This window comes from Pinus tabuliformis, chromosome 6, assembly GCF_031772625.1.
Source record: "Pinus tabuliformis cultivar Carrire ecotype Pingquan chromosome 6, CPIR1, whole genome shotgun sequence".
Lineage (NCBI taxonomy): Eukaryota > Viridiplantae > Streptophyta > Pinopsida > Pinales > Pinaceae > Pinus > Pinus tabuliformis.
This window is the reverse complement of record NC_142292.1, coordinates 1791393410-1791406313: the sequence shown is the minus strand read 5'-3', so window position 1 is coordinate 1791406313 and position 12904 is coordinate 1791393410. Positions and strand designations below refer to the sequence as shown.

At 32.2% G+C, this 12904-nt stretch overlaps 1 protein-coding gene across 1 annotated transcript; it reads left to right on the top strand.

The window, feature by feature from the left end:
- Window positions 1-947: 947 nt before the first annotated feature.
- On the top strand, window positions 948-12668 carry LOC149266174 (uncharacterized). The gene is made up of 4 exons (XM_089407390.1): window positions 948-1500; window positions 1621-2169; window positions 11997-12197; window positions 12472-12668. Exons 1-4 carry the CDS (start codon window positions 948-950, stop codon window positions 12666-12668), a joined length of 1500 nt encoding a protein of 499 aa, XP_089263516.1.
- Window positions 12669-12904: the final 236 nt, after the last annotated feature.

The window sequence follows — 12904 nt, the reverse complement described above, 5'->3', positions numbered from 1 at the left end:
ATTTTCTAGTGAGCAATGCATAAAGTGAACAACCATATAATGCTGGTTAAATTCTATGGTAAATGTAGGCAAGCCAAGGACTATTACATCTAATAAATTAATATAGGAGTTAAACATATATGTATTTTAAAAAGCATGGAGAAAATTTTTAACCTTGTACATTCACTCCAGCTTACCATAGACATGTTGAACTTGTAAATAGCTTTTGTTACAATATGTTATATGACATTTTCTTTAATTAATCAATTTGAAATAAACCAGCGTAGATCTATTTCAAATAAAGATATATCATGAGCCCATCACGATCCAATTTCTTCACCTACAATTTTTTTATGAGCAAACATTATTTAAATGTTTTGTATAGTTATTAAATATTTCTTAGTTTTGAGATTTTCAAAATTTTTATTTTAGTCGACATGAGCAAAATTTCACCTTTGATGAGGGTCGACAGACTTACACATCATACTCAGGTGTAGAATGAGGCTGTGGGCTCAATTAATTAAAAGACCATAATTAACTTGGAGACAAATCCAAAATATTTATTTGCGAATACAGGTGTGAATATATGCCATATTCCATAGAGGTTTAATATCTCGCGTTTACCTAATAATTAATTATAAATAAATTATAACAATAGAAATTCTATCTCTAGACAAATAGTAAAAAATAATTTGGACTCCATAATAATAATAATAATAATAATAATAATAATAACAACAACAACATATATCCATATGTCTACTTATATTACATTATTCATTTGGTAAAGTATGAATCTCTACGTTCGACGAGCAAAGAATAAAACAACTTTGTTATAACTTGCATGAACGTGTGAAATAAAAAGCGATTGGGAGTGAAAGAAAGAAATATACTTTATTGTTTACATCTACATTAACGCTCAGGCGTCCACAGCAATACCCACAGTGACTTTTCACAGAAGATAGAAAATGTCGACGCACGGGGATAAGTGTTTGTCTAGGAATTCCTTCCACCGCCTGCAACACCGAGAGTTAAACGGGAAACGGCTAAATAGTTTCTGGGATTACCATTTACATGTCTTCTACCTACACGAAAGGGTCACACACTTGGTTATAGCAGATGGCATAATATGCCTTTTTTGCAATGGCCATCTCATTCCATTTGGACGAGAGGGGAAAATCTTGCCTTTGAAGGACGAATATGATATACCCATAATACTGAATTGTCTGACGGAGATGGAGACTGTATCTGCCTACTACAATTCTAATAATAATTCAGTCATAATAGTTGGTTATCATCAATCTTTACCCTGCCTCAAGATTTTAAGCGTGGAAATAGCATCTATAAAAGCAGGACGAACAAACGAATACAGAGAAATTTATGCCGAAGAAGCGGACACAGTTACTTGGGATTTCGATATTGCAAATTGTAGAGGCGTGATTTACAATAAAAAAGAGAGAGTGTTCAAAGTTTTCGATTTGAAAGAATACAATCAGATATTCACCACATCACTCGAAAGAGGTATACCATTTGAAAGAGGTATACAAGTTGAAAGGAACATAGAATGGTTTTTTGAAAGAGGTATACAAGTTGAAAGGAACATAGAATGGTTTTTTGAAAGTCGTGGAAATATGTACGTAGCAATATATTTCGATGGAGGATTCCCAAGAAATACGAGCGATGTATCGTTCAAAATTTATTCGAAACGGGATGGAGAACTGTGTCAGGAAGGTATCCTCCATCTCAACCATGAAACTATGTTACAGTTCGCTACGCTCTGCGGCGATGATAGAATATGTCTGCAGCAACATGGCCGGAATATGCAAGTGATTGATATATCTGGTGAGGTCCCTCAAGTAATACCAACAAATTTAGAAGCAATGGTGGAACCTTACTATCTACCTAAATTGGACCGTTTCTTGTGCTACACCAGAAGTCGAAGCCTTCACCTGTGTGATACGCGAGGTGACATTTTGATCACATTTGAAGACCATCCGATCTGTATGCCCGTCTTTGACAAGTTTCAGAGGGGAACCTACATTTTAAACGAGCAGGATATTATCATTTCCGTCTGTGATGGAGTGAAGCTGTTTGATTATTGTACGATCAATATTAGCAACATTATTACAGGAGAATGTCTCGCAAAGATTACGACTGAGGGTCTCGTTCTCAGATCAGAGAGGCTGCATTGTCAGAGCAAATCGTGGCACTTGCATACGACGAAAGAACTGGAGAAATTTTCACAGCTAATGAAGAGGGAATTTGTTGTGTGTGGTCAAAGAATTTTCCCTATGATGCTTGGATGGAGTATGAGGATATGAGTGAATAGAGTTTAATCCATCGTCAAAAAAACATTTACCTCTTACAGTATCACGCATCATTTAGTTATTTGTCACACTGTTATTGTCCTTTCTCGTTGATCACATTATAATTATAATTCTTATTTCTTGTTCTTATCAATCTGCAATCGTTACACTGTAATTTTTTTTTGTTTCTTAGACTCTCTTATTATTTATTGTTTGTCATCACTGGTCGCTAGTCACAATATCACACCATTTCTTTGTCGGTACGGTAAGGTTATTTGTTATTTAACACATGGTTAATTATAACTGCCTAAGTTTATTTTAACTCTGGATGTAATAAGAATGAAGAATAATCAAATCGGTGTGTGTTAAATAACAACATTGTTCATGAATTTATGTTTTAACTTTTATAAACTTTGGAACTGATTTCAGTCTAAGTTGAAGAACAAAAAAATGTAGTGTAGTGATTGGACTTCGTTGAGTCCTTGGTCTTCAGTATTGGGTTCAACCTCTTATTCCTCCATATTTCTACCTCTGTCACAACTACAACAATGGCATAATGATAAGCTTAACTCAAGGTGTGGATGCACAATTAACCAAATTATTTGATTCCCATTTGGAACTCATACTTCAATTACTAGAACGGATTACATGGTAACCATAGGATGAATAGAATTAGTTTGATGCAATTTAGCTTAGTCTCACTTCAAAGAGTCCCTAATAGCACACCGTGACTTCATAAAGGAGTGACCAATCTTCCAAACAATAATTGGATTGAATCTCTAAGTCTGAAATATATATGGATACTCAGCCTCAATAATAGACAAGAACATGCAACCAAAAAATAAATAGATAATCTCAACCTAAGACTGATTGGATTTCTTCCTCTCAACTCGCAATATATGATGGTCTCCACAAACCCAAAAATGGACAATTTCAATCTGGAGAAGGTTAAATTCTTAACATCCAACACTCACGACCTTCACAAATAAATATTGGGTCATAATTTCTTCCTCCCAAGATTATTTGACTCCTTTTCTTAATTATTTTCCCTTGGCCTTATATAATAATTTGGGTCTCAAGCAGTATTTACATCCTCAACAAACAATTTGGCCCCTTTTTTCAAATTGATTTTTAATTCTTCTCACACCTTTTAACAATAAAATATTCTCAGGCTTTTGAATGGAAACTAAACATGGTAAAGAGAATGTGACATCTCTATTCATATAGTAAAAGTTTTTTTTTCGTTCCTAGAGAATTTCCATCACCTCCCCCTCCCCATAATATTCACTTATTTTTAGGTCCCATCTAAACAATGAATAAGTGTAGGGGAATCACCCATTTAACTAGCTAAAGTTTATATGCTAGTAATGCTTGCAATGTCATCATTATTCCATCTATTGAGTTCTGACTTAAACGCACTTCTTAATAGCTATATAATACCTTATGATGTATTATCTTTATGGACTTTACGATGCACTACCGTTCCAATCGATGCCTGAATTCTACGAAGGCGCAATTCTTATACCCCTTCACCAACTCATATGCTGTCTTTGCTACCCAACTAGTGCATCAATTCTACTTTTCCAGTTTATACCATATTAATACATGTATTCTTATTCAATACTTACCTTTGGTGTAAGTATGGTATATCTTGGATTATCATTTGGGTAAAACTATAGAATAGGGGTATATGCAAGGCTCTGTATCAAACTCTATTGTAAATTTATTGAACTTTACATCTATGTCACACTATGTGTACAAATTAGTAAGAACATGCCCTTACCTATCATTGCTCACATTTAAACTATCTTTGGACCTTCATCCTTCTATAACATTTTGTGGCTTGATGTTGACAGTTGGTGGTTTATTTCTCTAATGTAAAAATCCATAAACATTTATATAGTATGTTACTCATTTGAATTATCAATGTACTTTCCGCAGTACGCTAAAATCGTGGTACTCAGGCATTACTTCGTGTATTTATGATATCTAAATCAATTCCTAATCTCCATTAAGATTTCTTGGGTCTGGTGTAACATTCGACTTGTAGGAGCGTGTGGCATTAATTTATTTTTAAATTGTGCCTATTTAGGTGTTGGGTGCCACCTTGTAGAGGGTAAGGTTATTAATTATTGTTTGGCCTTTCAATAAAGCTTTAGGCATCCTAGACTTATGAGATAGGTGACATTACGAGCTCTATGCATTTCCTTTCGTGCTATTTGATGTGCTACACCTTGAACTTTGAAGGTCCATTCTGTTGTTGCCACACTTGCATTCTTCACGTGAGTGCATGTGATCACTTGTCATTTCCAACAGTGGCAATGCGCTCTAGATAATCAAGGTTGCAATACTTGGCTTAACCCTGACCCTTCAATACAATGAACCTGTGATCATTGTGCCACTTTGCCATGATTCCTTCCATGTATACTATCCCTGTAACTATTTTCCGGAATCGCCCCTAGATACACGACCTCTGAATGACATAGCGAGGTGATGGAGGCAATGAAAATTTCACCTCCCTCTAACTCGACATTTTTCTTTACCTTATTGTACATAGATGTTCAGGGTATTGTCATGCAATGCACCTTATGAGGCGTCTTCAAAAAATCTCCATCAATTCTCTTAAGACACTTTGTTTCTAATTCATATTCTGGTTCATTAATTTTCAATATCTATGGCACTGTATTCTCACTAGTCGTTGGTAGCCTAGTTCTTTATTCGACAATGAAAGGGTTACATATTCCAACGGAATCTTCTTTCTCATTTCTGGTAATGGTCTTCACTACGATAATGTTAATTTATCTTTATATCTTCGCACTTTATCTTGTCCCTTATTCTTGAATTGCTGTGTTTTTTTAATATCAAAGCTTCATCTCCTTACAAGATTCCTTCAATTGTGTAGAAATTTGAAAGATGGTCAATATCCAATCATTGAACTCTTTCTATGTTTACCCTCAACACCATAGCCTATCAGGTAATATGTAAGTAGGTGTTTTGGTGATAGATTAAGGGATTTCCCACCCATTATGACGATTTATTTCTCATACAATTTTTGTCTAACATTTGGCGCTATTGCTTTTTTCTTAAATGGATCTAATGTTTCTAGTTTTATTATTGGGATAGGTTATACGAACAACTCTTGGCCTCTCTGACTCCTAAGTTGAGAGCTAGATTCGGCACACTCAACGGTGATCTCTTTTGCATCATGATTCTTAGGTGAAAGTCCATATTTTGGTAATGGTTTTGAATACTAACATTATATTCCCTTGTAACCTTACATTCTCCTCTAATTTCTTTGGTTGGGTTTCTTGGTTTTTGATTTTTGGCTTATAGGTGTAGGGAAAACACAATTTCACCAAATTGAGAGGTATATTCTGTCTCTGTTTTGTCGACTTTTGTGTTTACATCCTTCTTTCAAAAACCTAGTCCCAATCTGATTCTCATTCCTTTACTATTTACACTATGCAGGCATTATTGTCATTCCCCCATCACTACTGTTAATTGAGCTCCAGTTTAATTTTCACATTGTTCATAATGTTTCTCATCTGTTCGAGGTGGGTACTTCAGGTACCTCCCTACAAGGGTTATTATTGATTGTGTGTTTGGTGACACTAAGTGCAAGGGTATCAAATTTGAATTGGATGATGCATTGGAAGAGTATTTCTGGTTTAAATTTACCACAGGGTTTTTCCCTGTGTATAATATTATGTGTGAAGATATAAGAATTATGTATCTTCTTTTCTATGGCTTGCAGCATCAAATTTCGTATGGGGTCTGCAACCTCAACTTGCAAAGTTGGTTGCGGTTTTAGCTATTTCTGCTAGCAAATCATATTACTCTCATTTGTAATGTAGTCCTCCTGGAGACATACTGTGATATATTTTATTTTCTATTGATTTTTCTGGTTTTTTCTATAGTTTGGTGTCTATTCATGTCTCATGGACACACTTTATTCATTTATCCATGGTAAAGAATTTTCTTTATTTGCTTGCATATGTAAAAAGATTATTCTGCCTTGTTTATGGTTGGACATCCTATTGCCTTCTGCCAGTCATGACATGGTTACCACCAAAACCTCTTCGAGAGGATTTCTTATTCTAAGCTGACCAAAGAGTGAAACCATCAAAGTGAAAGACCCTAGATTCATGATGCTCCCAAGTTTCAACTAAAATAATAATATGAATATCACTAGGGATCCAACTTAAGATAGGACCTTTACACCATGGAAAACCATGACTATTCCAAACGAGGATCTAGAGTGATGCAAGTCCCTATTTATCACCCATCATTGAGACTTTATTTCTAAAAATAGTTTTCCTATTCCTAATGATTGCCCATTTCACTACCTTTCTTTCCTTCTTGACCTTTTGGACATCTTCCTTAAGTTCACCTTGGTCCTCTCGGATAAGATCTTCATTTACAAAGATTCTTGTTCATTGATGTATATACTTTTGAAATATAAAATGAAAATTAATTATATTAATGTATTTTTATTATGTTTAATATTTGGTATATTATTTTTATTACTTTATTAAATTTATTTCGATTAATTTCAATTTCAAATTTATTAAATATTGAGAAAGATTAAATTTTTCAAATGAATTTTTTTATGCAAAACTAGAAAAAAGCTTTATAATTCGAGATATTTGATTTTGATATGAAACTAATGAATCTAAAGCTACATTAAATCCATATTAGTTTTTAATAATATTTATATTTATATGAATTTAGTATGTCTATTTTTAGTTTATATTATATATATATATATATGAATTATGAAATATAATGATTATAAATGTGAATTATTATTTTAATTTGTATAGTAATATGAGTATACAATTTGTTTATTGATTAAATTTATTAAACTCTATATATTTATTAATAACATATTTGTTGTAAGTTCTTATGATATGTGTATTGTGATATTTATTATAAGAGTTTGTTTATAATTTTATTAATAAAAGAATACAATATAATGAACGAAATCAAATTAATTTATTACTTTTATATTCTATTGTATTTTTTAACTAAACTGGCTTGAAGTTTTTTATATTATTGTCCCATTATAACATTTCCTTGTATTAGATTTGATGGTGTATTGTCTAAATACAAATGCTATCTACAATTATAGTTATTGGGAAAAGAAGGCTCTACTACCCAACATGAAAGATGTATTGTCACTTCAATGTTAGTGTTGGTGTTATATAAAGTTACACTAGACGGCCATATAAATGAAATGGTGATCAATATCAATTCATGATAAGAAGCATAATACTTGTCTCGTTAAGATATATATAACTAACTTTATTAAACAAAACTATAAAAACTAACTAAGCTATATCTTTATTTTAAATTATTATTAAATAAAAAATTAATATAAGAGTTAAACATATATACATTTTAAAAAAACATAGACAAAGTTTTTAACCTTGAACATTCACTCTAGCTTACCATAGACATGTTGAACTTGTAAATAGCTTTTGTTACAATATGTTATATGATATTTTCTTTAATTAATCAATCTGAAATAAAATAGCATAGATCTATTTCAAATAAAGATATACCATGAGCCCATCAGGATCCAATTTCTTCACCTACAATTTTTTTTATGATCTTATCATGCCATATTCCATAAAGGTTTAGTCTCTAGTCATTTCCAATAGTCATTTGTCATTTCCAATAGTGGCAATGCGCTCTAGATAATCAAGGTTGAAATACTTGGCTTAACCCTGACCCTTCAATACAATGAATCTGTGATCATTGTGCCACTTTGCCATGATTCCTTCCATGTATACTATCCCTGTAACTGTTCTCCGGAATCGCCCCTAGATACACGGCCTCCCAATGATATACCGAGGTGATGGAGGCAACGAAAATTTCACCTCCCTCTAACTCGACATTTTTCTTTACCTTATTGTACATAGGTGTTCAGGGTATTGTCATGACATGCACCTTATGACGCGTCTTCAAAAAATGTCCATCAATTCTCTTAAGACACTTTGTTTCTAATTCATATTCTGGTTCATTAATTTTCACTAACTATGGCACTGTATTCTCACTAGTCGTTGGTAGCCTAGTTCTTTATTCGACAATGAAAGGGTTACATATTCCAATGGAGTCTTATTTCTCATTTCTGGTAATGGTCTTCAGTACGATAATGTTAATTTATGTTTATATCTTCGCACTTTATCTTGTCCCTTATTCAGTTGAATTGATGTGTTCTTTTTATCAAAGCTTCATCTCCTTACAAGATTCCTTCAATTGTGTAGAAATTTTAAAGATGGTCAATATCCAATCATTGAACTATTTCTATGTTTACCCTCAACACCATAGTCTCTCAGGTAATATGTAAGTAGGTGTTTTGGTGATAGATTAAGGGATTTCCCACCCATTACGACGATTTATTTCTCATACAATTTTTGTCTAACATTTGGCGCTATTGCTTTTTTTCTTAAATGGATCTATGTTTCTAGTTTTATTATTGGGATAGGTGATACAAACAACTCTTGGACTCTCTGACTCCTAAGTCGAAAGCTAGATTCGACACACTCAACGGTGATCTCTTTTGCATCATGATTCTTAGGTGAAAGTCCATATTTTGGTAATGGTTTTGAATACTAACATTATATTCCCTTGTAACCTTACATTCTCCTCTAATTTCTTTGGTTGGATTTCTTGGTTTTTGATTTTTGGCTTACAGGTGTAGGGAAAACACAATTTCACCAAATTGAGAGGTATATTCTGTCTCTGTTTTGTCAACTTTTGTGTTTACATCCTTCTTTCAAAAACCTAGTCCCAATCTGATTCTCATTCCTTTACTATCTACACTATGCGGGCATTATTGTCATTCCCCCATCCCTACTGTTAATTGAACTCCAGTTTAATTTTGACATTGTTCGTAATGTTTCTCATCTGTTCGAGGTGGGTACTTCAGGTACCTCCCTACAAGGGTTATTATTGATTGTGTGTTTGGTGACACTAAGTGCAAGGGTATCAAATTTGAATTCAATGATGCATTGGAAGAGTATTTCTGGTTTAAATTTACCACCGGGTATTTCCCTATGTATAATATTCTGTGTGAAGATATAAGAATTATGTATCTTCTTTTCTATGGCTTGCAACATCAACTTTCGTATGGGGTGTGCAACCTCAACTTGCAAAGTTGGTTGCGGTTTTAGCTATTTCTGCTAGGAAATCATATTATTCTCATTTGTAATGTAGTCCTCCTGGAGACATACTGTGATATATTTTATTTTCCATTGATTTTTCTAGTTCGTTCTATAGTTTGGTGTCTATTCATGTCTCGTGGACACACTTTATTCATTTATCCATGGTAAAGAATTTTCTTTATTTGCTTGCATATGTAAAAAGATTATTCTGCCTTGTTTATGGTTGGACATCCTATTGCCTTCTGCCAGTCATGACATGGTTACCACCAAAACCTCTCCGAGAGGATTTCTTATTCTAAGCTAACCAAAAAGTGAAACCATCAAAGTGAAAGACCCTAGATTCATGATGCTCCCAAGTTTCAACTAAAATAATAATATGAATATCACTAGGGATCCAACTTAAGATAGGACCTTTACACCATGGAAAACCATGACCATTCCAAACAAGGATCTAGAGTGATGCAAGTCCCTATTTATCACTCATCATTGAGACTTTATTTCTAATAATAGTTTTCCTATTCCTAATGATTGCCCATTTCACTAACTTTCTTTCCTTCTTGACCTTTTGGACATCTTTCTTAAGTTCAACTTGGTCCTCTCGGATAAGATCTTCATTTACAAAGATCCTTGTTCATTTATATATATACTTTTGAAATATAAAATGAAAATTAATTATATTAATGTCTTTTTATTATGTTTAATATTTGATATATTATTTTTATTACTTTATTAAATTTATTTCAATTAATTTCAATTTCAAATTTATTAAATATTGAGAAAGATTGAATTTTTCAAATGAATTTTTTTATGCAAAACTAGAAAAAAGCTTTATAATTGGAGATATTTGATTTTGATATGAATCTAATGAATCTAAAGCTACATTAAATCCACATTAGTTATTAATAATATTTATATTTATATGAATTTAGTATGTCTAATTTTAGTTTAATTAATTAGTTATATATATATATATATATATATATATATGAAAAATGAAATATAATGATTATAAATGTGAATTATTATTTTAATTTGTATAGTAATATGAGTATACAATTTGTTTATTGATTAAATTTATTAAACTCTATATATTTATTAATAACATATTTGTTGTAAGTTCTTATGATATGTGTATTGTGATATTTCTTATAAGAGTTTGTTTATAATTTTATTAATAAAAATATACAATATAATGAACGAAATCAAATTAATTTATTACTTTTATATTCTATTGTATTTTTTAACTAAACTGACATGAAGTTTTTTATATTATTGTACCATTATAACATTTCCTTGTATTAGATTAGATGGTGTATTGTCTAAATACAAATGCTATCTATAATTATAGTTATTGGGAAAAGAAGGCTCTACTACCCAACATGAAAGAGGTATTGTCACTTCAATGTTAGTGTTGGTGTTATATAAAGTTACACTAGACCGCCATATAAATGAAATGGTGATCAATATCAATTCATGATAAGAAGCATAATACTTGTCTAGTTAACATATATATAACTAACTTTATTAAACAAAACTATAAAAACTAACTAAGCTATATCTTTATTTTAAATTATTGTTAAATAAAAAATTAATATAGGAGTTAAACATATATACATTTTAAAAAAACATAGACAAAATTTTTAACCTTGAACATTCACTCTAGCTTACCATAGACATGTTGAACTTGTAAATAGCTTTTGTTACAATATGTTATATGATATTTTCCTTAATTAATCAATTTGAAATAAACTAGCATAGATCTATTTCAAATAAAGATATACCATGAGCCCATCAGGATCCAATTTCTTCACCTACAATTTTTTTTATGAGCCTATCATGCCATATTCCATAAAGGTTTAATCTCTAGCATTTACCTAATAATTAATTATAATTAAATTATAACAATAGAGAATCTATCTCTAGACAAATGATAGAAAAGTAATGTCGAACAATAGAAAAGTAAGGATCCAATTTCTTCACCTACAATTTTTTTATGAGCCTATCATGCCATATTCCATAAAGGTTTAATCTCTACCATTTACCTAATAATTAATTATAATTAAATTATAACAATAGAGAATCAATCTCCAAACAAATGATAGAAAAGTAATGTCGACTCAACTAAAAATAATAATAATATCATATATCCATATTTCTACTCATATTATATTACCTGATTCATTTAGTAAAGTATGAATCTAAGATGAAAATCTCTCTACCTTTCACGACTAAAGAATAAAACAACTTTGTTATAACTTGCATGATTGAGAGTGAAAGAACGAAATATACTTTTATTGTTTGAATACTATTTAAGTATATAGGTTACATCTACATTGACGCTCCGGCATCAACATCAATACATAGCAGGGTGAATAGTGGATACCCAAAGTGACTTTTCACAGAAGATCGAAAATGTCAAGGCACTGGGATAAGTGTTTGTCTAGGAATTCCTTCCACCGCCCCCAGAGTTAAACGGAAAACTGCTAAATACTTTCTGGGGTTACCATTTACATGTCTACGTATCCTTTTGATATGTACGTAGTGATATATTTCGATGGAGGATTCCCAAGAAATACGAGCGATGTACCGTTCAAAATTTATTCGAAACGGGATGGAGAACTGTGTCAGGAAGGTATCCTCCATCTCAACCATGAAACTATGTTACCGTTCGCTACGCTCTGGGGCGACGATAGAATATGTCTGCAACAACATGGTCGGAATATGCAAGTGATTGATATATCTGGTGAGGTCCCTCAAGTAATACCAACAAATTTATAAGCAATGGTGGAACCTTACTATCTACCTAAATTGGACCGTTTCTTGTGCTACACCAGAAGTCGAAGCCATCACCTGTGTGATATGCGAGGTGACATTTTGATCAAATTTGAAGACCATCGGATCTGTATGCCCGTCTTTGATAAGTTTCAGAGGGGAACATACATTTTAAACGAGCAGGATATTATCATTTCCGTCTGCGATGGAGTGAAGCTGTTTGATTATTAGCGGCATTATTACAGGAGAATGTCTCGCAAAGATTACGACTGAGAGTCGTTCTCAGATCAGAGAGGCTGCATTGTCAGATCAAATCGTGGCACTTGCATACGACGAAAGAACTGGAGAAATTTTCACAGCTAATGAAGAGGGAATTTGTTGTCTGTGGTCAAAGAATTTTCTCTCTGATGCTTGGATGCAGTATGAGGATATGAGTGAATAGAGTTTAATCCATCGTCAAAAAAACATTTACCTCTTACAGCATCACGCATCGTTTGGTTATTTGTCACACTGTTATTGTCCTTTCTCGTTGATCACATTATAATTCTAATTCTTATTTCTTGTTCTTATCAATATGCAATTGTTACATTGTAATATTCTTTTGTTTATTAGACTCTCTTATTATTTGTTGTTTGTCATCACTGTTTGTCAGCCACATTATCGCCCCATTTCTTTGTT